The following is a 27,736-nucleotide window of genomic DNA, read 5'->3' as shown; positions in this document are numbered from 1 at the left end:
CATTTATCTTCCCATTGGGAAGCATGGTCCAGAGAACTAGGGTTCCTATTTGTTCTAGCACAATGCCTAATACTTAGTAATGATGACTCAATAGATATTTGCTGTCAATGTATGCACACATGTATGACAGAAATAAATAATTTGAGAAACAGTAGGAACTATCATACAAACCCACTGAAGTAGACAGAACCCATCATCAAGTCAGAAAAGAGTTGGTAGTGACCAGGGCTTCCAGGAATAAGTTAGCTTATAGCATTACTAATGTCGAGATCTGAAACTATAGAAGCTTCATATATTTGATAAATAGTGTGGCACCTACCTAGCAAAGATTTTAACAAATAAACCACAATAACAACATACACATACAAGGGAAAACTAAAACTGGAGGACTTATTCTCCAGCACTATCAACCTGTAAAATTTAAGATTAAAGTTACTACTGCTACTGCATAGTTTAGTTAAGACACAGGTCAGCTGATGTCCAAATTGCTACTAATGTCTCATTTGCTGGTAACAGTGACTAAAGTTTTTTTTAATATAATAATTGCTTATCTTAGGCATATATCCTGAACTACAGACCTGAAAAAAACTTCTTAACTGATGATACACCACTTTAATCAGCATTTCAAAACATAAAATTTTGTCAATGAAAACAACTGCCACAAACTAACAACCTTAGAAAATATGCTTATTTAATCAACAATGATTTAAAAATGTAATCCATAACAGTTGTTTAAACTATGCATAACTAAGTTTGCAATAGCTATCCGATTTAAAGCAAAAGCACATCTGTTTATGAGTAAGTAAATGTAGTCTGACTGCAATTTGGAACATCTATCAGAAGGAATCAACTGCAAGCTTAATAAGCATTATTTGTATTCCACATAATACTCTATTTGTTCTTCCTAGCTACTGCAGTAATAAAACACACCCAAACTCATTTAATGGGCACTAAATTCAATGTACCTAGGAAAAACACTGAAAATTCGACTTGGATTTTTCCCAGCCCATACAGCTCAACTTTTTAAAGTATTACCACCATCTGGTTACTAGTCTGTGTTTACCAAAACAGTAGCTGTGCACACATTTCTGTAGCAGCTGTGGTCAAAAACTTTAAATTGATCCATTTGGCTAAATGAAAACTCTTCAAGGGAAAAACAAATATAGTATTTTGAATATATATATACTTATAAGAAGTTCCATTACTGGTTTTAATAACATTCCCCAAGGACAAATATAGTAAAATTTTAAGTAGCATTTGAGACATTAACTTAATTACTCATATTTTTAATCATTTATCAAATGAAAGAAGGTCCATAGAAGTCAAGTAAATTACCCAAGGTTAAATAACTAGTTAGTAGCTGGACTCTGTCCAGAACATAGTATCCCCTGGTCTCCAAACAAGGATCTTTTCACAAAATTGTTCCAACCAAATCCTGGGGTGGTAGGAATAGAACTGTATCAAGGGAATGTATCATTTAACAAATCCAAGTTAAAATTATTTTAAGCACTTTCTTAAAATATAACAGCTCATCATAAATTATGGAATCTGACATATTTGTTTCAAATCTATGGTAAGAGCTTAAATATCCTGTGAAATTTATAAGAAATTTGTTTACAAACTTTTCCCTTTCGTTTTCCACATCCTCCTCCCAACCCCCCTCCCCCATAAAGTTCAAGTCCACAAACCAACCATATTACTCTGGTCAAGAGGCTAAGCTATTACTTCAGAGCCAAAGGTAATTTCTTAGCTCCTCCATACATCCTAATGTTCCCTTTTCTAATATAATATAATCATATGCCACACTGTATGCTTTCTTGTAAATAGAAAGCCTTCTCCTAATTAGAACTACCAAACTTCCAAATGATCCCTTTCCCCCTAAGAAATAACCTAATCCCCAAATATAATATAGAAATTTTATATGCATTGCTTAGAGAGGGAATAAAAGGCAATAAAGCCAAATATACTCGATACAAATCTTTCATTGTTATAGTACTAACAATTTCTCTAATAATACTTAAGAAAAAATTTCAGAACATAATGGGGACTGTTTTAAGCTTAAGTTGACAAGCCACTATTCTTGCTTTGACAGAAATGAATTGTTTCCTTCTTTCTTCCTTTTTCATGATACCTTTTTCATGATACCTTTTTCATGTTATCTAAGAAGAAAAAAATAAGCTAACAATCCACCAAAAACCAAATATGTGTCCTACTCTTCTATCTGTAATATTAAACTTTGAAGGGAAATAACTGAACATTAAACTATTTGGTGGTAAGGGCATTAAAAGGGGTGATTTGTATTTATAGGTGGACTATTTTTTGCTCTGTTGGCTTCCTTATCCCTGGTCATTTATTTTAGAACATGAGAACCCAATCAAAAACTCAAACTTAAAAACTTCCTTACATCATATCCAGGAAAAGAAGAGTTAGTATCAGTGGACAAGACTTAAAACAAACTGCGGATAAGTAAGTTAATATCATAATTATTGAGGCAAATGTACAACAGGATTTTTACACTTTTACATTCATCATTTATAGATGCCTCTCAACAAATATCCTTGTACAGAGTTGGTAACAGAGCAGGACAAGCAGTATTATTCCAATTTGACAGATAAACCCATTGAGGTTTATATGACACACCAGGGCCCAAGGCTAGTAAGTGAACTGTGAAGCTGTGATAAAAACCCAAGTCCTCTGGTGCCAAGACCAGCAATCGTTCCAAAATACTGCCTCGGTTCATTTCACTAGTTTCAATTAATTGCAACAAGAATAATACAAAACTATGAACAATGCCTCACTCTGCTCACCTACTGTTTTTGGTCTTCCTTTCTCTCCTCCAACACTCTAAGACCCCGGTGGTTTAACTTTGAGCCCGTTATCAGCCTGAGAAGCCAGGCATGCACTGGACACATGTGAAGATTCTACAAGCTGAAGCCCGAGGTTTATTGTACACAGGTGGTCAGGATTCCAGTGAACCACTTGTGTGTACACAATTCTTCCTAAATTCAAACCAACACAGGCTGAAACTTAATTTACTGTTTTGGAGAAGAGGGAAGCAAAATTGTTTTGAAATTCTCTGTGAAAAACAGCCTGTTGTATTAGAACAAACAGCAGCTTGTTCCTATCATTCCTTTGTTTGACAAGTCTGGGCTGGTTAGAAAGGTCATTTATGCCTCAAAGCATCAAATTAACATTTGAAGACATGAATTTTAAAAATGGCTATTTGCTTCTGTTCTGTGAATGGCTAATGTAGTTCAGAAAAACAGAAAGGAGAAAAATCCACTACAGTCTTAGCCAAGTACCAAAAAAGACTAAAAAACAATAACAAAAACAGAAAAGGGAAACAAAACTTTCCTAAGGCAAACTGAACTGATTTTATGTCCATGTTAACACATGCTGACTATAGCTTAATTAAGCCTCATTCTTTAACAGAATAATTAAGAAGGTAGCTGAAATTGCCAAACTTTTAAGCACTATGGGGAAAAAAACCCCACTAACTGGCAAATTATAAGGTTCTTCCCTCTCATCCATAACTCTTCTGTCCAAACATCAGCAATGACTGTACAGAATAAACTCCCAATTTATTCACTACTGTCTTTTCAAGCACAACATCTTTTTCTTAAGTTCCTATATTATCTTCTCAACACAAGTCTATGTCACTATATATTTGAAATATAAGCCATCATTACTAACTACAACCTTCAACTATATAAGTATTCACTCAAGATCAAAAAACACTTTGGTTTCATTGGAAAGATCAAGGGATGAAAAGTATGAAATTCACTGTACAGTCTTACAAAAGTGATTCATTTTCATTACAGCTTGCTTTCTACAGATGTATACTGGGAATACTACAAACCAGCTTCTATAATATTATGGGAAATATAGGACTTAAATATATATTAAATATAATATTTTAATAAATATAATATATTAATATTATATATTATAATAATATTAATATAAATATAATATAATAAATTAAATATAATATTTAAAATTAATATGTAATTTAATGAGATAATAAAGACACTATGGGAAATAAAATTTGAGAATATTACTAATTTCCTGAAATACTACAGAAAATTTTTACAAATTTTTTTAAATGAGGAAAATTATAAAACATAACTACAATTCAAAATAATCTTTAAAAATGCAAAATTCTTTTAAAATAATTATTTCATATTCTATGATGTTAAGAAGTTAGTTCATATAACCATGTCTCAATGATGCTGCTTCCTCAAGCCACTTCCCACCTCTCCTCTTCTCACTGCTTAACCCCTTGCAACCTGGCTTCCATTCCAAGCATTCCAGGGTCAAGATTTTCTTGGGAGTAATTAATGATCTCATAAATGCACAGCACAAAGGACTCCTCTCAGGCTTATTTCTCCTTGAGCTCTCTTCAACATCAGACACTACTCTGTAAAACCCTTTCACTTAGCTTCTGCAATACTGCATTGGCATGATTCTCCCCCAATCTCTCAAAACACCTTTTTCTCAGTACCATTCACTTTTCATGGATCTAAATGACCCTAAATCTGAGTGCCCTTCATGCGAATTGGCCCCAATGCACAAATCCTGGGGGTGCCACTCACACAAATGACTGTATGACTGGTGCCTACTAGAGTTCAGCAGTGACTCTGTCCTCGGACTGTCATCAGGCCTTTCTTACCACAGAGTAAGCCTTCTTCTTCTTGGACAACAGCATCCATTGCCTCACCTTCCACAAAACACACACACACACACACACACACACACACACACACACACACACACACACACACAGCTCCCAAGTCTGTATCTTCATCTTGGTTTTCTTCTGAAGACCAGTCCTCCTAGTCAGGTGTTTGCTAGCTATCTCCATGTGGACAATACATATTTACATCCACCAGTACCTCACTCAACTTATCTCCTGTCAAAACCAGCACAACACTTCCAGGTCACATCAGACTCCTTCATCGTCCTCATCTTGGCCACAGGAGATCTTGGCAAGGCGTTCCTCTACATTCTCTGTCCTATCCATTGCCTCACCTTAATTCCCAGTGCCCTTTCTCTAAACCAGTCTCCACTTCTCACCTTAACAGATGAGCCCCTCGCCTCTACCACCTCGCCACTCCACTCTAGGCTGCCATTAAAACACAGGTAGGAGCACTGCATTCCCCTATGTTAAGACTCACATTATATGTGACATCAGAATTGTGACTATATTCTGTAGGAAAATTGAGGGCCTGGGGATTGTGGCCCTACCTGTCTTCCACTCTCCTTCCTTTTACATTCTCCACCTCAAGTTTTACTGCCCACATTTTATAAATGTTGCCATTGTCTATAATAAACCCAGAAAACTCAAATATTCTTTAATTAAATGCCCATATAAAGAATTATTATAACATATTTATATGAAACAGGTCAGTTCTGGTATGTATTAATTAGCCATGTCAGTGTACACATTTCCAATTAAAACCAGCTGATTAGTTCAACTGTTTATTTCTAGGTTTACTTCTTAAAATAAATTTCATTTAAAAAAGCAAGAGAGTCATGCCACTTGACTAAGGCAAGAAGCACATCATCAGTCTTTCTGTGACAAACCCCACCCCCCGGCATGAGCAGTACTTCATGCAAACTAGGCACTTAATAAAGGTCTCAGAATCTGAACCCTAAAGCAGTGGCAACACTTGACTGTCCCTCTCACAAACAGGGGTTGCTTTTAACTGACGTTTCCCAGCCATCTCAAAACATAAAATGATACAGATGTAAGAAATGAAGTGCCTTTTTCTCTGAACTACTGAGAATTAGTTTTATCACAGTAGCTAGGGGCCTGTAGTAAGTCATTCATAGCTGACTCTTCCTCATGAACACAGTCAGCCAAAGTGAGAGGCACAGGCCAGTCTTTAAAAAGCATGGAGCTATCCCGAAGGCAAATAGGAGAGGTCCATGACTGAGAGCATATCGGAAAGGGGAAAAAAAAAGATTTAAGCAAAAAACCTGTAAGCCAAAGCAACAGAGGTTACAATATGAAGGTACCTAATGAAATAGGACCATGTTCTCCATCCCTTCAAATGTTTCTGACATCCCTGTAATTTTGAAAAATAAAGTAGCCTAAAGAGAACCACTAAAATAGCTTTTAAAACTTGGAAAAATGACTACAGCACTAACTGCAGTAAGGAGAATCAAACCAGGCTAAGAACTTAAGTTCACAGTAGCATTCATGCCTGTGCCTTACTCCTTTCTGCAAGAAATATGTGACATTTTAATAGCTGAGTCAGAACAAATGTCTTTTAAGTTTCTTGCCAGAAACTAAAAGATTAAGAAAGTTCTATGTAAATTAGAGCTCCCTTAACATACTGCCCATTGTAGCTGTTAAGTCCCCACTGATAATATTAAAACAAACAGGCTCATACCTAACCCATCCAGGAGCCATCATCAAGGTACACAGAAACTAAGGAAGCCATCCATCTTCAGTAGCTGGAAAAGGAATTCTCAATATGGCCGAACTGGTATGGACAATAAATTTCCAGTTTTACGAACCGAGTCAGAATCACAGTAAATATAAAAAGTTTAACAATTTAAGATAAGAATTCTATAAAAATAGTTGATTACTGTTAGAAAAGAAACACATACCTTGGAATACATATAAACATCAAACTTAAAAAATACAGACAGTTTAAATATTTTGCAACCACTGCAGTAAAGATTAGTTCAAAGCATGAATCATTATGCCAACTCCAGGAAGAGATTTTAATGAGGAGCAGGGTATTTTCTTGGTCTTAAAGTAACTCCTCATAGATCTCTTACTAGTTCCAAGGGTAAAAATAATAACTATATAGTGAAGAAATTGGAAAACACTTTCACCAAATAATGATTACAATTAACACTACCCATGAGGGGCAGATGGGTTTCTTGTGCTTCCAGAGTGACACCCTGAGAAGGACCATATTACTTATGTAGCATTCTGGCTGGGAATACATAACCTGAATCTAATCATGAGAAAACAGGAGAAAAATCCTATATAAGGAATGTTTCATAAGAAAAAGGGGGAGACGCTATTCTTTAAAAATGTCGATTATCACAAAAGTAAAGTCTTTGGAAATATTCCATATTAAAGGAGGCTAAAGAGACAAGAGAACTAAATGCAATACCTGACCCAGACTGGATCCCATTACTGAAGGAAGAAAAAAAAATCCTATAAAGAATACTATTAGATCAAGTGACAAAATTGGAATATGGACAGTAAATTAGTTAAGTTTTTGTAAGTGTCAAATTTGCAGAAGATGACACCTGTAGTGTATCTACTGTGGCTTTGTAAGACAATGTCCTCATGGAACTCACTCCCATGTGGCTCAGAAAAAATTACTGTGTGTGGGAGAGGGGCGGGGGGAAGGAGATAGAGAGGATAGAAGGGAGGAAGGAGGAGAGAAAGCGAGACAAAAGCACTCAAATGATAAAGCAAACTGGCTAAAATGTTAACAAGTGAAAAGAGGTAAAAAGTTTAGGATATTCTCTAATTATTATTATGTGTACAATTTTTCTGTAAGTTTGAAATTATCAAATTAAAAAAATTTAATAATAAAAGTTTATCTGCATCACTCCAGTACTCTGCCGCTTAGTTTGGTAAATATAGTGTTTGTATTTATATAGCATTGTGAAAACCAGACTTCATCATATTATCATCTTAACAACCTTACAAATTACACAATGACCTGAGCAGCCTCACTGTGTCACACAAGGTATCCGTGCCAAAGGTTTTAAAAGCAGCCTCCACATTTCCATAGCTAAATGTAAAAGAGCAGATCCTACAAGGCATAAATACATAATAACAACATAGAAAGAAAGAAGAGCTATTCTGTTCACATCATCCCACTGTTTAAAACCTCTAGTTATATGCTTATCTTACTGGACAGAATGTAAAGTTCAGGCTCCCTAGCTCGACATACAAAACCTTTCAAAATCTGAGGTAGTTTACCTCTTCCACTTTACTATCTACTGCCACCACACCCTCAACATTCCAGCCATGCTGATTATAAGCTTTGTGCCTTTGCACATGCTGTTCCCTCTCCTGGAATGGCCTTCTCTGATGGCCTTCTCTTTCTGGTGAGCCCTTCCTCAAGCTTCCTGATTAAGCTTAATGCCACTGCTTCTGTGAACCCTTTCCTGACTCTCCCAACAAAAGTTATGTCCCTACTCCTGGGATGTATGAATATGTCTCTCTTTCCCTGAGTTTCTCCATAATTAGAACAAGTGGTCTCTTGGAGCGGGATTGTGGTCTAGAACTGCAGTGTCTTCCAAGCACAGTGCTCCATAAACGCTGACTAGATGACTAAATTAACTTTTCTAACTAGGACAGGTCCAACAGTAAAGAAGAGCTAACACTTGGAATGCTTATTTTGTATCAGATACTACAAGTATACATGCTTTGCAAATATCAGTTACCCTCATAACAACCCTAACAGGTAGGTTTTGCCTCTATTTTAACTCTCTGAAACTGAGATATATCAACGGTACAACGGATTATAGTTAAGTATACAGGATATTTTCTATTAGTGGTAAAGCAATGGTCCTTCTTATAATCAATGGTCTTAGTTTTGATAAAATGATATTATTCCCAAATATTCCCTAATATTTACAGACTAGAAAACTGAGGCACCGAAGAGAACTTAATTAACTTGCTGAAAGCTGCACAGAACAGACAAGATTCAATCCCAGGCAGACTGACTCCAGGATCCACATTCATAATCCACTTCTCCCCAACAAGAATGATCCCAAGCATGGACAGGCTATTGGCACCAGAGCTGGAACAAATCTAAAAGGGAGGTTTGCTCTTTGACGTTACCATGACCCTGGGAAATGACCAGGATGAAGCTCAAGATTAAAGGTAATGAATTAAAACGGATCTTGAACTGTCTGAAGAGAAAGCCAATAGTCCTTGTCAGCATCTGTTCTCTCTGAGGGAGGCCTGGGTCTGAGTCCTGGTTCCTTCTCTATGCCCTACACCTCAGGAGACATTCTCCACGTGTTTATGTTCTCCCTTAGGTTTGTCCTGAAGTTCCCAATAAATATGATCATAATTCTCTCAGAGCTAGTAATTACCAAAAATGACCTAATCAAACCCTCTGCCTTATATCTTAATCCCTGTAACATCATCTCCGATAAGCAGTTATCTAGCCTCAGCTCAAATACTTAAGCGGTTCCTCTTATTTTTAGAAAGATGGAAAAAGATACTCCTTACATTTAAGTTCATCCCCTTCTAATTTCCACTCCCAGTCCTACATCTGCCCTCAGAACCCGCACAGCGAATTTTAATTCCTCTCCTTCATGACAGTCCTTGTCTTTCTTTGAAAACTATAGTCTTGAGATAGCAACTCATAACATCCTGCCTGCTTCAAAAATTTACTATCACCATAAGTAAGAGAGGCAGAAACAGCTAGCAGTAGTGAAAGTACAAGCAAAGTGCTAAGAAAATACAGAGAAAGGGCAGCTCATTTGTGGGGGACAGAGGGTGAGGGGCAAGGAAGGAATAAAGGTTCATAGAGGAGGTGGCCTTGGAGGGGTAAAATGCTGTCAGCCAGTGTCAAAATTCAGTATTAAACTGAGGGGAAAATTCATAAAAACAAAAAGCTCAACTTTTAAACATATGAAATGTTTTTGGTTTCTAACATTCTTGCTTTCATTTTATGAGTCTGGGCAAAAGGCTCACTGGCTTGTACAATTTGTGCAGAGCTGAATGCATAGATAACCATCCTACTGACAGTGGAATGTAGGTTGGAATAAACAAAGTGAAACTTACCATCTGTGTGGTACCAGCTGATTCATAGCAATATCACTTGCTGAAGATTTTACTTGTATTCTTTACTAACAATAAGTTGCTTCAGGTATTTTGTTTCTATTCATCTAAGGCAAGAAACTAGGACAAATGCAATGTCTATAACTGCTTTTTAATAATCAGTGGCCAAGTCATTCTGGTCTAATGTGCTCCTCTCCACACACTATCCACCCCACTCCCCAGCAGCCTCTGCTCCACTGCAACTTACAGCGCCCAATACCATACTCTCTCTGTGAGACCGGGAAAAAAAATACATACTTTGTTAAAATACTAGAAGCTGCTCTACAGAGAACATTAAAAAACCTTATTATAAATGATCTTTCCTTTCACCTGATGTTAAGTGAGTCACTTACTGGTCCAGGAGCAAGTGAAATGTCTATAATATTGTTAGAACCTTTAGATATTGTTAGAACATGATCCATAACCTAATCCTATATTGTCATTAGACTATTTGGTGATCTCTAAAGCACATGTTGGCTTCTTTGTGTAGTCTAGTTCTCCATCAATCAGTTCAGTGTGATATACCTTTGAAGCAAGGATAACAGAATTTAAAGATTACTATTGCAAATTAACACTGCTGGTACATGTAGTTCCTACAGACCATAAAAATACTTGTATAGACTTTACAGTTTACTGAGTACTTTCCAATTCACTTGACACAACAATCTTGTGACATATGATCCTCATTTTACAAGTGAAGAAACTGAAGTTTAAAGACATCAAAGTCTCTATGGACAGTAAGAAGCAGAGCTGGATCTCAATCCAGATCTTCTGACTGCAATTTCCAGGATCTTTCTATTAATAAAACCATGGTTACCTCTAATCCAGCTGCACACCTGACTCTAGCCCCGATCAGCCCATTGTTACAGGTCCTCTTCTGTAACGAATCCAACCAGACAGAAGTAGCTGTATACTACCATTGTCCTGAGGGGCTTTCAGATAGGCTTCTAGTGTGCGGATGCAGAATGACAGTCCAGACCAGCGGTGTCTAATAGCACTTTCTACAATGATGGAAATGTTCTACACATGAGCTGTTTAATACAGTAGCCACTAATCATATATACTTAGAGCACTTGAAATGCGTAACTGAGGAACCGAACTTTTGATGTTATTTAATTTTAATTAATTTAAATTTAAATGTCACATGTGGTAGTGGCTACCTTAATGGGTGGCACAGTTAGACCTCTGATGACTGGAAGCAGAACTTAATGTTAACATCTTAGTATTGTAGCCTTAAACACAAATGAAAAAGAAAATCAAATAAATAGTGAGGCCAGAGCACAGCACTGGCTCATGTGAACTAGAATGGAGCCAGCAAAAGTAATACAATCAAAAGATAATTACAGAATAATCTTTTCATCTTTGTGAACTCTCTGGTCAGCCAAATCTATTGAGTGACTGTAGAAGTCCGGGCTGCTGATGGTATAAACTATGAAGGGCAAGGAACTCAACTCTATGTTATAGGACACAGTGGCTTTCCTGGGAAAAAAGAGCTCATCACTCTATATGGAAACTAATCCAACTAAATTATAAACAGGAGCTGATGGATGTGAAAGGCAAGGTGTCTTAGCAAACTAGGTATATTTCTTGAATTACAACACTTTACCCACACAATGAAGAATTCAAAGGAGCATCTTAAAGGCCATATTCTCATCTCTGTCCTTACAGTAAGTATCACATCCATATTCCTCCCATCATCCATACTACTTCCTTCTGAAATATTTGTTTCCATGTCTTACCCCGTATTTCATTTTGCAAGGTACTAGGAGGTTTCAGTTAAATAGAAGTGATAGACTTGTTTAGCATCAAATCCTTCTTTGTGTTAAAATTATCGAGATTTTTCAAAATGTGTCATGAACAAAAGCAATTGTTGTTTTCTATTCCTTTAGCTTTATCCATGTTCAAAGCACCTTACCGGTGCTGATAACAGAAATGAACTGCAAGTCAAGAGCATGGGGCCTTGGTTCTCTCTGACTACTAGATGTTTAGCCCTCTACACACCAACTTAATTTCTCATTCCCTTAGTTTTCTCATTTGTAAATTGATATAATGGTTAAATCAACCTCTAAACTAACTTCCAGCTGTAAAACTCCACCATTCAGTGATATCCTCAATGGTTTTCAGTTGGGTTCAAGGTCATTCTTAGAGCCTCCATTTAAGAAAATCACATATTTGGCTTATGCCATAGCAAAAACTGTGATATGTACAATCCACTTGAAAATTTTACAGATCAACAATCCACCCATTCTCCAAAATTCTGAGTACACCAATTCTTTAAGAATAGAAAAAGACATTCATTTCTAGTATTTCAAAACATAAATCCTTCCTAATTGTGCATATTAAGAAGTACACTTTTAAGAAGTAAGGATATACTTACTTATACTGTTAACAACCTGGAACATTAGGAAAAAGGCACATGCTAATATGCACCTTTTTGGATTAGCTTTGGTTTTCACTTATCTTTCAAACTCTACTCACACATTGAAGTCACAGTCTCTCAGACAGTCCTTCCAGCTCCTGTGTTCTACAGTTCTGAATCTGTTTCCTCTAACAGTATCTGAAAAAGATATTCATAAGAAAAGAACAAACAGCTTTTCTACCTATGTGAAGGCTTCATTAAGAACTTGGATTTATTTATACTCAAAAAAATCCACTTTTAAAACCGAACTTGAATAATTTTAGTTGGCGTTTAGTTGGCACATTTGAGTAATTTTAGTTTAGAAATCTTCTTAACCTGTTTAATGTAGATAATATATACTGAGGTAGGACACTCTAGCAGAGACAAGAAATGAGTGCCTTGTGAACTGAATCTTTTCCATTTCTACAACTGTGTTCCATCCTAATTTCACCTAATCCACAGGCCGGATGCTAACAAAGGTAAGGATCCTGACTCCTTCTGTCCATCCTTCTCATTCATTCTCTTCACACCTGCTCACTTCCCTCAGCTTCTGTTCTTTCACATGGGCTTTGTGTTTTTCTAGTCTTAGTAACTTACCTTTGACGACCTATCATTTCAATTAACTCTATCTTGCAATGCAAGGGTGATAGTAGGCTAGTGCTAGTGGGCTAAGTGACACCAAAGAAGATAGCACAGCTCAACTGTCAGAGATGGACCTAAAGGGAACAAATCTTTGACACAGTCTCATTGGCATGAGGTCCTAATCACCTGGCTAAAAGGCTACCTGCTGGTCACTCATCACTTCTGAGAGAGTCAAGACACAGGATGCTATCACACCTCCAGGAGGAGATCAGACGTATATGAGGTATATAATCAGCTAGGAGAAAGTTCAAAAGCAGCATGATAATCAGAGGCTGAGGCTCCTGGAAATTACTGCTGGAGTATCTAAAATTCTTAAAAATTTCAAGAAGTCTCACAGTTCCTGGGGGGAAAAGATGAAGCTATACGAAGAAAAGTTTCACTGACAGGGAAATCCCAAGGGTAACCAGAGGTGATTCATCTTCAGGGGGCCACCATGAGGTATCAGCAGGTAGAACAGCAAGCACTGTGAGAACCAAGCCTTCCGCTTCCTTTCTCTCTACTCCTTCCCAGCATTTGGACTCACTGAGCAGCAAAGGAATGCCTTTTGTTCTATAAGCTCATGTGCAGAGAGCTTACTTCCATTTGTCCTTTTGTTCCCAGTGATTCCTAGGAACTGCATTCTTCCTCCACCCAACCCATACATAAGAAGGTTAGACATAGATTATGATCTGTGCTTTTGGTTTTACAGTAAAATCAGACGGCTGGTATTCCAAGCCCTGATAAGCTTATCTTGAATAACTTAAGATCCCATTACCTTTCATTGGTAAATTTTTTATGAAGGCTTTTGCCCTTAAAGTTCTCAGTTGTTTAAAACAAATCAAAAAAAAAAAAAAAAGGAAGAAAAAAGAAAATTCTTTCTGGGGTAGAATGTAGCAAATATGTTAACTGACTCGAGCTCATCCAGCAACACATACTGAAAGATGGCTTTTAGGTGACTAGAGATGCTATCTCCTAACTGTGACATCTACGAGTTGTAGAGAAATGGGGCCCAGAACTTTTATGCGGCCAATCCCAGTTCTCACTTCATATCCATCCCAACATACAAAGATATTATTATATAGGAATCAGTAAGTAGTTCTATCTTAAGTAGTTCTGTGCCATACATTTAAATAACACTTTTTTATAACATTCAAAATACCTCTAAACTAACTTAAAGACTTCATACATTTCAGCTTCTAAACTAATAAGCAAAAGCCTATTTGAGCTCCACCACATTAACTTCTCTGTTTACCACATTACTCCAGAAAAGCCTGCAGAAACACAGAAAGTTAGTTCTGTGTTCCAGCCATAGAGAACAGCGAATGAGAGAATGGGCTTTGGAGCCAGTCAAACCTGAGTTCAAGTCCCAACTCTGGGATTTGTTAGCAGCTCTATATCCTTGAGCTCCCAATTTCCTATTAAGTGAGGATTCAAACACCATCTATTTCACAGCCTCCTTTGAGGATTAAGGTTTGAATAAAATAACGCAGAGAAAGGGATTAGCATAGTGCAAAGAACAGTGTACAATTTTTGTTGTAGTTTCTGTTACTTCTGTCTCTATTACTAGAAGTCTTGGTTCTGTTATCCTGTGATGCTATTTGCCATACCCCCACCTTCAAGAAAGTCTTATCTTGGACTAAACCCAGCATTTCCAATCCAATCTAGTCTATATAATCAGGTATCTCACCTACTTAGAGAAAAGTGCCAAATGAAGCATTATTTATTCTGTTCCACAGTCACAAATATTATTAAGTGGCTCTATCATAAATGTGCAACTAGTTTTAAGGAGAATCACATGAGAAAGTCTGGACATATCAGCCAGAAAGACAAGTCAAAGGCAGTTCCTACTATGCATAAGTTAATGGCATCATCTGCAGAAATGAAAAATAGCATCATAAACCACCAACTTTCCAACCTTCTATCTAGTACATAAATGTACTGAGACTGGAACAATGTCCTGATTTTAACTAACACTATTCCAATAACAAACCTATATACTACTTTCAATTTTGATAAACTAGTCAACTGACAGATCTCTATACTTGTTATTTTTTATTTCTATTGTAGTATGTCTTTTTCTTTAAGCCATCCAAAACTCTTTAGGGAAAAAGAATATAAAAATAAGCAAAGAAATATTTAAAAATCAATTAATCAAAAGAGGTAGAGTATTCACTCCTCTGAAACAAACACAGCCTTATTTTATATACCTCCCAATCATATTTAATGAGCACAGCAGAGTTCCTTCATGCTGAGTTCTTCAGTTTGGGGGCTGTCTGTTGTATAACTATTGTAAGGCATCTCCTCTTTCACAGAGGAAACAGAAGTCTTCCACTGTTAAATAATTCGGTCTGAGTTAATAAGATACTCAACAAATAAAAGTTAAAATCTTGTATCTTCAAATATTAAAAGCACAGCTAATCATATAGAGCAAAAGAAAAAAGGATCTCAGCCACTCTACCCATCTGACCTCCCTGATGAAGAGCGCAAACTTAGATGCAAATCCAAATCCGATTCTTTCCTCGTCTTCACCCACCACACCTAATTTCATCACTAAACACTGCTCTTCATTTCCACTGCCCCACACTAGTTCAACCTAATATTGGCTGAACTACTGCAACCACCCTCTTCACTGGAAGCTTTCTTCCACACTTGCCCTTACCAACCTATTCTCCACACAGCAATAGGAGGGCGGCCGCCTACTGGACTCAGGATAAAAGCCAATTCCTTACAACTGCCTAGAAACACTTTACAGGATCTTGCCCTGCCCATTTCTCCTACCCCATCAGGCATCACTGTCTCCTCATTTTCCTCTAGTTCACCACCCATGTTGGGTTCCTTTCAATTCCTTGTATATATCAGTTCCTTCTCCCCTCAGGAACTTCTGTCAGATAAAATTTATGATCTCTAATTTCCATTAGAATGCAAGCTAATGCTAATTTCCATTAGACTGTGAGAGAACTGATTTTATTCAGCAATATGTTCCTAGCACCTTACGTAGTCTGGTACACAGTAGACGTTCAAAAAATATCTGAGAAAAGAATGAATGAATGGGAACAGAAAATAAATTTTAATTACAAACACCTTCAACAGTAAGACGAGAAGCCATATGAGAAATCAACCTAAATGAGAGGTAATTCACAATAAACCATTTTAAATTTAATATTCAAGATGGACACTCATGAGAAAACAGATTCTTCAGCAATGCTCTTAGAAACCAAAACACAGATTAACAGAAGAGTTTTGAAAACTGAGCACAATGTGCCTCTTTTCTGGTTTTGACAATCTGTTTTCAGGGCTGAACTTGCTCTCTTCAATTCCATCTCAAAAGAAGCCAAGAAGTAGCCCATAAAAGGAATATGCAAACAGTTAAAACACTAACCAGAACTAAGACACAAATGTGCTGCCAGCTGCTCCAAATAACATAAAAAGAAATGCCTTCACATCACTAATTCCTGATATGCAAGGAAACAGGAGGGGAAATTTCTAAATACAAGCTCTGAAACATACTGAAACCATAATACTATGCCTGAGCCATCACAGGATCTTTAAACCAAGAATGCTGCTTTCCCCTCACCCGATTCCAAATAAACAAGGCGCTAGATCTGAACTATGATAGTTGAAATCCTGATCCACCCAATAGTTTCATCCCTGTATGTAAAGTAGCTCAACTTTCTCCCATGAGGTTCTTCTCTTTTAATTATGAGGTCTCAAGTGTAGGAGCCCCAGCCACAATACCCTATTGGTTCATTGGAAACAGTAATAAAGTATATACATTTTTGCCCGAAGTTTCAAACCGTCTAATAGAAATTAAAGGTTGACTGGGGGAAGCTACAAGGCTAATAAACATCTTTTTTTTTTCTTGTGAGCTGGAATTAAATCAACAGAGTGTGGTTATATTAATTATTTGTGGCTGTTCAATATTTTCTCCTATAATGTCTTTTTAATTGAATAATGCAATAATTACAAATGCAAATGTATTTGTAGACAATACCTTTTAAAACACGGGTTAACTAGACAAAAGTAATTTTAAAGGGTTCTAATTAAAGACAAGGTTGAAACTCCCTGAAATATATCATAGTATTTGGGCAGCAAAAACACACTGCAGTTTTGGGCAAACACTTCGAACAAAAAGGCCCTTCTTCACTAACATCAAGACTGCTGGGCAGCAATTTCTGCCATGTTCCTATCCTTTATAACTCAAAATGTGCTCACCTTAGTTGGTATTAAAAGAGCTTAAAAAGTAGATGATTAAGTCATACTTTTCTTCTAGAGAGTCCAAACACAGGCTCAAATAACAAGACATAAGCATTTACTCTGTATTTTGAAGAGCTTTTATCTTAGAAGAAGTGAAATGATAACTATTTTTGCAAAAACAAAGAAAGGAAATTCTAATTCTAAATCCACACTCAAATCACTCGTGGCTTCACTCCCAGAGCACAGGGCAGAGCCAGTGAGGACTGTACAACAGTGATGCTGGGTTGCTTTACACAAGCAAGGAGATGGAGAGACTAGTGAGCATTCACACCAGGTCCTCATTTCTTCTGCTGCCTTATTCCTAGGGAGCCCAACCATACTGTATTATTGCTTAGAATATTTTTGTTTTGATAATAGCCTTTTTCCACCTTGAGTCCCCTTATGGGGCAACTAATTAAAAGTACTTCCCCTAAAAAAACCATAGTGAGGTCAAAAGTGAATGAACAAAGTCATGCAATTGCTGACTAAAGCAAGAATTCATAACCTCTCTCCTAATTCAATGCATCAAATATTCCTGTTGGATATTCCATGTGTTAAATGAAATAACCTTAATATTTGAACCCAATATAACAGAATAGTTGATAGTTCTTTATACTTTTATTACTCTGGATGAAGTGTATCATTGCCAAAGGTATCTAAGTAAAATACACAAGTTCTTGAAGTCTAGCCTGATGTTTAAGAGAAAAATAGATCAATTATCATGATACTATTCACAAACTCAGAACACTTCAATTCTGTGGAACTCTCAATTTAGGGCTGAGCACATTGCCTTTTGCCAAAGAAGGTCCTGGTTTTTTTTTGGGGGGGGGGGGGTTCTGTCCTGTTTTTTGTTGTTGTTGTTTTTCTTCCTGGTCTGTAGGCTAACTTTACCTTAGCTGGGCTGCTACACATAGGTGCAATTACAGCGACTGACTGCAGAAAGTGAGTGCCATCAATGCCTAAGGAAGTGATCAAGATCATGCAGAAGCAGCTTCTTAACAAGAAAGACAAATAAGCATTAAGCCTTCCTTTCATGAAAGGCTAAAACTTCCTCTATCGAAAGTCATAACAACATTCTTTTATAAATTTGGGGTCCCTGAAACAGCTACTCAAATTGAGTCAATTAAATTAACTATACCAGATAACTTCAGCAGCCACTTGAAATAGTCTTCCTTTATTGGCTCGGTCAAGTAACAAAGTTTTCCATGAAGTTTAGTGGCTCTCTTTAAATCCTTGTTTATAAATTTGTATTTCACTCCACGCTCACCACCCACACTTCTCATTCCCTGCAGATCCCTCTCCACACACACAAAAAGCTAATAACTTGCATTTCTGACTATGACTCACATTAACTAAGAACCAGAAGATTAACAAAACTTGGACATGACTAAGCAAAATGATCTAAGTAACAGATAGCTGAGAGTAACACAGGTTTTTAAAAGTAAAATTAATCATATGAAAACAGGAGATAAGCGGGAGAGGGTTATGCAGATTTAAACATGATCTTTGTAAGATGTCCCCAGAAAAAACCCACATTTTTCTTTAAGGGATGAAGAATGCATCAGCAGCAATAACCAAACCTATCTTGCCCATAGGTGGTTTTAACAGAGCTGTATTCAATACTGGCAGTTTTCCACACAGTATTTCTCCTTTTCGATCTTTCGTTTTACAGAATTGCATTTGAAAGTTTTTACAATTTCTCTCTCGAACGAATTCTGAAATAAAATGGACTTTAGGTTAAAAAAATCAAGAACCTCATATCCAGCAAAAAATCATCTTCTCTGGCCCCTCCCTCCTCCTCTTGCAAACCACCGTAGTTTTTACTGTTTCGCTCCCTCTCAGAAACAAAAACAAATAAAATGGCCCATGAAATTCGACAATTTGATATGTAAGTTATAAATATTTAATTTTATGCTTATACTTACTATTTAAACTGGAGCAACACAGAACCCTGGCTTTCGAAAACGACGGGGGGAGGGGAGTCTTTCACCTTACTACAAGGAAAATCTATAATCCGAATTTAACATTCACTAAGCAACCGCAAAGCTGAGCGGCGCCCCGCCTCCGCTGTGTCAGTCACACACACGCCGCCCGGCCCCCGGCCTTGTCAGTCACAAGGAGGCCCCGCCCCCCACGCTGTCAGTCCGGGCTCTGGCCCTCCGCTGAACCGGCGGCGCTGACGTCAGCTGGCGACCGCGGCCGCATTCCTAAACAGTTCAGACAAACCCACTGGTGGGAAGCTTCGAAAGCCCTCAGCTGTAGTGAAGAAAGCAAAGGCTTGGCTGGCAGCCAGACTCCTGAGCTCAGCATTTTGTAATGCACTTCCTTTTTACTTAACAGCTAGCATAATACCCTTAACCCTTCCTTTACCTGCATCACACCTTTAACCCCTTCTCTTCCCGGTAGAAGTTCAGAGCAAACCGGTTTCCCACAGGGTTTTAATATGTTCTGCCCAAATCACAACTGATTGATTTTTAATATTGTTGAAGAAGCAATTTAATTAAACACACATGCCTCCCCTAAACGGCCCACGTTTTCCCCCTTAGAGCAATGTTACTTTTCAAGCAAGCAAACTAAAACATTTTATTAAAACAATATATTTTAATGATTAAATTTTTCAAGACTCTTCCTTCATAATTTACCTCTTAGATCTTATTTTTCAAGAACTAATACTTTCAAAACTCCAAACACAGAAAACAAAAGAGTATTTGCAGTGACAAAACTCTCCCTCCAACCCTGTGCCCCCATTCAGCCACGTCTCACTCCATGAAAACTAATGTGATTTAATTCCCTTGTATTCACTCAGGAGTAGTTTAGTTACATAGAAGGAAACACAAATATAATCTGTTTTCTTCCTCTTTACACAAATAGTAAACACCACAAGTGCTCTATTTCTCCATTGCTTCCTTCTTTTTTAGAACTGCAAGGAATTCCACCACAATTTACAATATTTACCAGTCCCCTGTATACCTGCATTTAGGCAATTTCCTTTTTTTTTTTTTTTTTTTTTTTTGCTATTATAAATAAAGCCACATTGAAAATCCTATATGCCTATATTCCTGGAGTAAATTCCTAGATGGGAGAATCGCTGGGTCAAGGCAAACGTGTACCTTAAATTTTGAGAGATGCCTTCGCACAAACCAATCCTTCAGTGGGGGTTGTACCTCTTACCCTCCCACTAGCAGTGCCTGAGGATTCTATTTCCTTCATGCTAAATGAAGAGGCTCTCCTTGATTTCGCCGCGGTCCCAGATCCCAGATCCTCTACCACGCCACTGTTACAAATTTTTTTATTTTTGGAAAACTAATCTGTGGGAAAAAAACTATGTTACATTTAAAAAATTGTACTGAAATAGTATCTAATGTGATTTCAAAGTAATTGGCTTTCTGAAAATAAATATCCATTCAGAAACATTACTCCTAACCCATTATGGTACTTTTAGTCTTCATAGACTTCAGATAATAACCAAAAAAGATATAAAATGTTAAAAAAATATATTGTTAAAGCAAAATTTTGATACTGACTGTAGACAACTATGACTTCTAATGTACCCTTTAAGGAATATTCTCTAAAGGATAATGAGTGACGACTGAGGGTGAATAGTCCTTTCAACTAGTTTTTGCCCTTCTTATCTGCTAGCAATTATTACACTAGGTCTTAATAAAATTCCTAGGTTTTACATTTATACAAACCATCATGTTAAACACTTATGCTATTAAGTATACAAATTATTAAGCACACAGTTTTAACTTTAAGGAGATGTTAAAAGACAGTAATTTGCAATAATCATCAGTTGCTGAAAACATAGCAAAATCTGCTGTTTTCATCAGGTTAGGCATGTGGTTTCCTACAAGGGATAGCAAGATGACAGAGACCTTCAGACCCAAGGTTCAAAGTACTGGTAAGTTAATGGGAGGGGAAGGCAGGGGGCAAGTGGAAGAGGGCAGGGCAGCAGAGAAGAATACAGATCTGCCAAAGCAGGGAGAAGCCCCAAGCCCGGAGAGGCAGAAGACCCTACTGCAGCTCAGCTGTCCTCTGTATGATGAGGCTATTATTTATTTCACAGTTGCCCCAAGTCCCAGTCCTCTCAGGACAGGCCTGCCACAGAGTCACAGGACAACAAACTGTGTCACAAGAAAGCCTTTAAAGGTATTTTCTTCATATGATACGGACACTTGCACGTAGTATGCAGTTTTTAAAGTTCTGAAATACTCAAATAAAAGACTTTATCCTTCTAAGATGTGGTGCTACAATTATATTTATGGAACCCATTTCCCTGTAAAAACTATGACACACAGAATAAAGTCCAAACAGAAATTACTTTAAAGCTCCTGACACGCTACCCCTAATCTACTCTTTTACCCTTTTCTTTCAAGGAGCCTACACTTTGGCCCCAAGGGAGCAGGGCCTGCTGTTTCTCAAACATGCCTGTTGCGTTTGCTCACATTTTCCTGTACCTGGAATATCCTTCTAAGAACAGAGAATACTAATCTCTAAACTCACTTCTTCTGTCTTTTAAAGGCTCAGCTCAAAAGACACTTCCTCTATAATTCCTTCCCCCTCTGAGGAGTCAGCCCCTCATAAACTCTTTTAGCTCTCTAATATGATGATGATGGTGATAAAGAATGTTAAAGAGAAATACCATCAAAATACATGTTTAGAATTCCCATATTAATATGAAAATGAAAGAAACTAAGGAAACACTAGATCATTATGAAGAAAAACAATGTAGATCCTCTATATAAAGAATCTAGTTATATATACCATTTATGCAAACAAAGTATACATTTTTTATTAGTCTCATCCTTTTTAGGGGGGCAGGGGTGACGATGTCAGCTTACCCATCACATCTTCAAGTGCAGCTTTCTATCAACTTACAAATTAAAAGGAATGTAAAAGAGGACAAAGCTAATATATTTTAAGTATGATACTGTAAAAACCAACCCCCACAACAGGATGATTTCAGTTAAATTAAACTGCTCTCTCACTCCTGAAGCTTTGGCTGTTAGTTTATGAGCCCCTGGTACCTGTGGCCCTATCTGCCATGTCTCACTGGTATGGACTCTTATGACTGAGGACTCAGAACTCCTATAGTTTCTGAGGTACATAGGTATCTAATAATTCTCAAATCGAACTGGGCATCAAAAGCACCTGCATAACCCAGAAATATTCAGATTCTCAGTACTCAAGTCCCAGACTTCCTGAAGTACAATAGCTGATAACAGAAATCTATTCTGTTAAAACAAACAAACAAACAAACAAAAACCACCACCACCACAAAACCCCAAAACACTCCCCTAGGTATGATTTGTTAAGACGTAGTTTGGAAAAGGAGAAGATGGGACAGGGCCATAAAGGGGAATGAAAGACATGGTGAGAATACCTCTCCTCTCTAGGATTTACTGTCTCTCGCCACTGAAAAAACAAGAGACAGCTGATGGGAGAAAAGACCAGCAAGCAAGAGGTGCAGGAATAGTGACCACCAGAGTTCCCTCTTTAAAGCCCATCTGTCCCTGTCTACCTGCAGGTCCACTGCCCAACAACAAATATGAACCAAAGAGAACAAAAACAGGGATGGGAGTTCCTCTGTGGGGTGGTAGTCATAAAGGAAGTGGACACGATACAAGCTTCAGGAGATGGGGGAAGAGGCCCTGTTAGATTTTCCGTCTGTCCCAATTAATGCCATTCTTTGCCTAAAGATTGGAAAATAGGTAAAATTTAGTCACAGAGAACAAGAAAAATGTAACCATTTTAAGAATTCAACTGATACATGAGAAAACAGGGAGGGGGTGTTCCTGTGGTATAAAAAATATTTTAAAAATCCCCCTGGATGGCTATGAAAGAGAATTTATGGGGTCATCTAATTCATCTCTTAGTAGACAAGGCTACAGCTAATTGTATCCAGGGAAAGATACTGGAAAATAAATTTTAGGGGCCAAATTCCCACATAATTTAATTGTTCTCATTGTCAAAAATATTACTTAAATACCAGGAAGCTCACAAGATTGGAAACTAAGAACTGAACATTAAAAATTGCTTCCTTTTATGACAAAAATCTTACACTGGCCAAAAAGTTTTGAACTCCCATGCAAAGAGTCTGAGTATGTATTATTTTGTACAATTCCAGAATCTTGTTTGCATGCATGTTTTTCCTTCTGATTTTATTCAAAAGATTCTCTTTTCTTTTCCAAGTGTACTTTCTAAGTCTGAAGACAAAGTGTTCCTTTTCCCTGGCTCCTCCTTCCCCAGCCTCCATGTGATGAAGCACCCATGCGAAAACTAAAGGAGCTATAGGGCTCACAGTGGTCTCACTTGTTAGTCTGTGAAAGACTAAAGCTGCCAACTGCATATGGATTAGAATGGTCCTGTTTACAATGGCTCCCTGCTCAATATCAAGGGAAATGGGACTGACCACAGGGCACACGGTTTAGAAACCCCAGGCCATTTTTTACATTTTAGTTTTTTATTTTTATGAATAATACCCATAGCTTTAACAGCCCAAAGGGAGGTCCGAACCTTAAAAACCCTAGATTTCTGGATGTGAAAACTGTGCCCCAGTGAATAATCACTCAATCTTAAATTACTGCCTCAACTGGAGCGTTTTTTTTTTTAAATAAATTCTGCTGATGGTTTCAAGACAGTCTTCAAAGACCAGAAAGAGTTACCCCAAGAAAGATATCAAATACATGTGTCCTCAATTAAGTCTGAAATCTTTGTTTCCTCTAAATCAGATGTGTAAACTTGGCAAGTGACATCACTTGTAAACAGCATATTATTCCTAGTGCAATACACAATTACTCCCTTAATTTTATCATGGGATCACAGAACTAAATATACCTATTCTCCACTGTTAGCTAAGTGTACAACATAAGAGCAGGGATTTTTTTGTTTGATTTATTCATTTCTATATTCCCAGGGCCTATCACATAGTATACATTCAAATTATTAATGAATGCTGCCCCATTAAACTGTGTACAAAAATCAAGTTAATTTTTCTCGTTCATTAAATGTAATACACACTTAACTATATATAAACTAAAGTACAAATTAGACATTACACCCAACAATGCAAATTCTAAATCTGCCCATAGGGACAAAGTAACACTTAATGTAAAAATTATAACTGAATTGCCTAAGTTGGGTGCAACTGGATACTTAACCATAAGGTGCAAAACCTTATGTATTTAATAAAATTGAATCCTAACAAGTTCCATTTCCATATGCACTCCCTAGAGCACTGTAATCTAGAAACCATACAGTATCTTGTTTTCTGCAGAAAGTTAATCATTAAAAATACCTTCATTTGGAGAGCTTCTGGACATAGCATTTCCTATATTAAAAAAAAATAGAACCACTGAAGATTCATCTAAATAGTCTTCCTAAAATCCATGCTGTAAAAGTTTAAGTTTATATTCAAATGATAAAGGCTTTATATAAAATGGGAGCCAAATATAACTAAAGCAAAATTCCCATGATAATAAGTGATATAATGGTAAAATTCCATTGTTGTTTTTAAAGTTCTATTGTAACTAATAATTATACTAAAATTTCAAGCATTTATAGCTACATCTTCAAAATCACTCTCACCAATTAATCCTCCATTTCCCCAAATGTACTTATAATTGATACAGTCATCTTTTCTAATCCTCACAAATGAGATCCTTTGACTCTACAGGTTGTGTGCTCTATAACTGCTTAATACTTTATACTAAAGAACATCTCAAACACAGATATATCTACTAATTGCTATCTTAACTCAGGATGTACATGTCCCATAAAGGATATTTTAAGAGTGACAAAATAATAGGAGATAGTCCTTGAACTCTGTCCCATCTTTGTAAGACCTCTGGGATGTTTTCCCCCAGAACTGGGGTGAGAAAAAGAAGACTGGGTATCAGCGTGGGTATATATTTAAGCATAGACATGCACTTACTTGGGGGAGAAAGAATGAGATAAGGACCAAAAAATGACAGGAAGGAAAGATGGGATTGGTCTTGCTGATTCATAAAATGCTGAGCTTAATGGGACACTTGGGCCATGATATTATTTTGGCAACATTCACACTAAAGCTTTTTTTGGTAATATAGCAAACAAAAAAAAGGTCATAAAAATTGATACAACTAAGGAAATTCTACTACAAAGTATAAACTACAAGATAAAAAGTATGCAGATGTGCCCTACTCTATACAACTATCTCCATGTCAAACTCTAACACCTCTCTTCAGACAGAGCAGTAGAGAGAACTTATGTGGTATTTATGATGTAGCAATATCCCATTATATATTTACACTAACATTTTCACCAGCTTTTTGCCAGGTAAATTTCATTCACATTTTTAACATATCTCATCATCTATACATCTTTTACTTTCAAAAAAGGATTTTTCAACATACAACATAACTCAGAATATCTGGAATAAGACTTCAGTATACTCTCCTTATGAGCTGCATTTTAAACTTTATCTCCACACAGAATACACTTAAACTGTCTAAAGTTACAGTCTTTTGAAAAATGGTGGTGTGTATTTATAGCGGTACCTCTGGAAGAACAATGGAGACCATCTTAACGTAAGAGATTTTCTCCTTCTGCTGTTCCAGCAACCCACTTGTTTAGCCCTCAATACTGGGCACTCCAGAGGTCAGAAAATCATGGGGAGACTGAATGAAAAGAAAGGATGGGGGCTAGGGAACAATTATTAGATGTCACTAAAGTAAAAGCTAACTAGAACACAACTGTGAAAAAACTAGCACTGGTAGTACAAATGTATACGAAAAGAAAAACAAATACAGAATTTTCAAGATAGAAAATAACAAATTAATGAGAAAGTTGTTTGAATTCAAAGCTTCAAAACCAAGACAAATTACATCCAATCATGACTAAAAATACAGTTGTCAGTTAGAGCCTGGAACCACTGTCAGGGTTCCCCATAAGTTAAATGTAAGGAGAGTAGAAAGACGCCAGCGGAAAGCCATAAGAGGCTGTATTTGACTTTGCCAAGTCAACGTTTTCATCAACATATGGACTTGGGATGGACTCAGAAGCAGGATCAGTGGGAATGAGGAGACAACAACTAGGGCTCCCTGATACCCAGGGCAGATGGAAGCAGAATTCGGCAGTCCAGAAAAAGGGACAGATATAAAATAAGTCACAAAAAGAAAGACAAAGTACTGCTCTAGAGCTAAAAACATAAGCTGCTCTATAAAATAAGGCCTTACTTATGAGCAATTCATGTGAAAAACACCACCAAGCACAACAGTTACATACGTGTTCAAAATAGGACATAAAATAAACCAAGGCTGTCTATAAAATAAACCAAGAGAAACTTGAACTTGAACTATTCTAATAAAATCAGTTTTTACCTGTGCCCTGTGCCAGTCACATCCTATTTGAAGTACTGCATGCTTTTCTGAGGGCCACACTTTAAAAGTGGCATGAAAAACTGGAACACTTCAGGAAAGCTAACATTACAAAGGGTCTGAAACTACATCAAAGAGGGATGGTAGACAGAACTTTGGCAGCATAACCTGGAATCAAAATCACATGACACTTGTTCAATACCTGAAGATCTGTCACATGAAAGATAGAAAAGACAGAGTTAGGACTATTGGAGGGCTAGGAATCCACACAACATGAAAAGCTACCTAATACTAAGTTGTTGAAAACTGCCTTGAAAATCAAGGACTCTGCATCTCTAGAAGAGAAGCCAAGCCAATGACTGAAATAGCCATAAAGAGACTGAATGACAAGCTGCCAAGGATGCTTCAAGGATTTCTATGCTCGTAAGGAAGAGTACACAAACCCATAACCCTGGAGACCCTCTACAGCTCCTGCATATACAGATGAAAAAAATGAAGCCAGCCAAGGGAACTGCCTTGTTCAGGTATCACATTCATAAAACAGCAAAGCCAAGAGCCAGCTTTCTGGACTCCCTGACCCATGCTCTTCATTCTGTTCCATCTTCTCACTTCAAATACCAGGCCACTTTGACCCTCACCCACAGAGAAAACATTCTCTTCCTAAGAGTCCATTCAGATTTGGGAAGTAGGGGTTTGAAGAACCAATCACCTTGTTCTGGACAAGAGATTTTGCTTGTTTTTCACTTCTTTCTGAAATGTTCAAAATTACTCAAGTAGTCCAGAAAGCACTAGTTGTTAAATGTACATGGATGCTGTACATGTTTTTCCACCAAAAATTCAGCTCTGAGGGCTTTGCAACAAGATGATTCAGATCCTTCAGGCCCAAAGAGGAATGCTTCACTACTCAAATTTCTCACTCAATTCAGTAAGTGATGAGAGTCTAGAAAAGGCAAAAGAGGATCTTATTTTTCCCCTTACTCAAAAAGACAGAGATGGAATCTACACTCGCAAAAAGTAGGTTTCACTGTGTAAGAGAAACTGGAACATCAATAGCAGTAACTTTCTCAATCCAGTCACATATAAAGATTTAATCCACAATCAGGCAAACTCAATATTTTCAATCAAAATACATTTTCAAATACTTGATGTTGCTTATCTTTTTAGAAAGCCATATAACTCGCTCTCCTTCAACCTCTGAACTGCCATATTCAGCCATATAACCCAAGGTCATCCTTCCTTTTCTCACAAGCAAGCAGCCTAAATGACACCAGTATGCAAAATCAGTTTGCTCTCTAACTCAGAGAAAATTAT

General features: G+C 37.2%; 1 protein-coding gene across 2 annotated transcripts in view; it reads right to left on the bottom strand.

Moving 5' to 3' along the window:
• ZSWIM6 (zinc finger SWIM-type containing 6) overlaps positions 1-27,736 on the bottom strand; it is a 175,341-nt gene that overhangs the window by 95,717 nt on the left and 51,888 nt on the right. Inside the window, exon 1 of one of the 2 annotated variants that reach the window (XM_064480902.1) lies at positions 12,296-12,427. The exons of the other annotated variant lie outside the window; for it this stretch is intronic. Within the exon in view, the coding sequence (XP_064336972.1) occupies positions 12,296-12,299 (4 nt within the window). The 5' untranslated portion in view covers positions 12,300-12,427. Of the gene's footprint in view, positions 1-12,295; positions 12,428-27,736 lie in introns of those variants that run through there. 2 annotated transcript variants of the gene reach the window in all.

This window comes from Camelus dromedarius, chromosome 3, assembly GCF_036321535.1.
Source record: "Camelus dromedarius isolate mCamDro1 chromosome 3, mCamDro1.pat, whole genome shotgun sequence".
Classification (NCBI taxonomy): Eukaryota; Metazoa; Chordata; class Mammalia; order Artiodactyla; family Camelidae; genus Camelus; species Camelus dromedarius.
The sequence above is the reverse complement of the archived record's forward strand: the minus strand, read 5'-3'. Positions and strand labels throughout refer to the sequence as shown.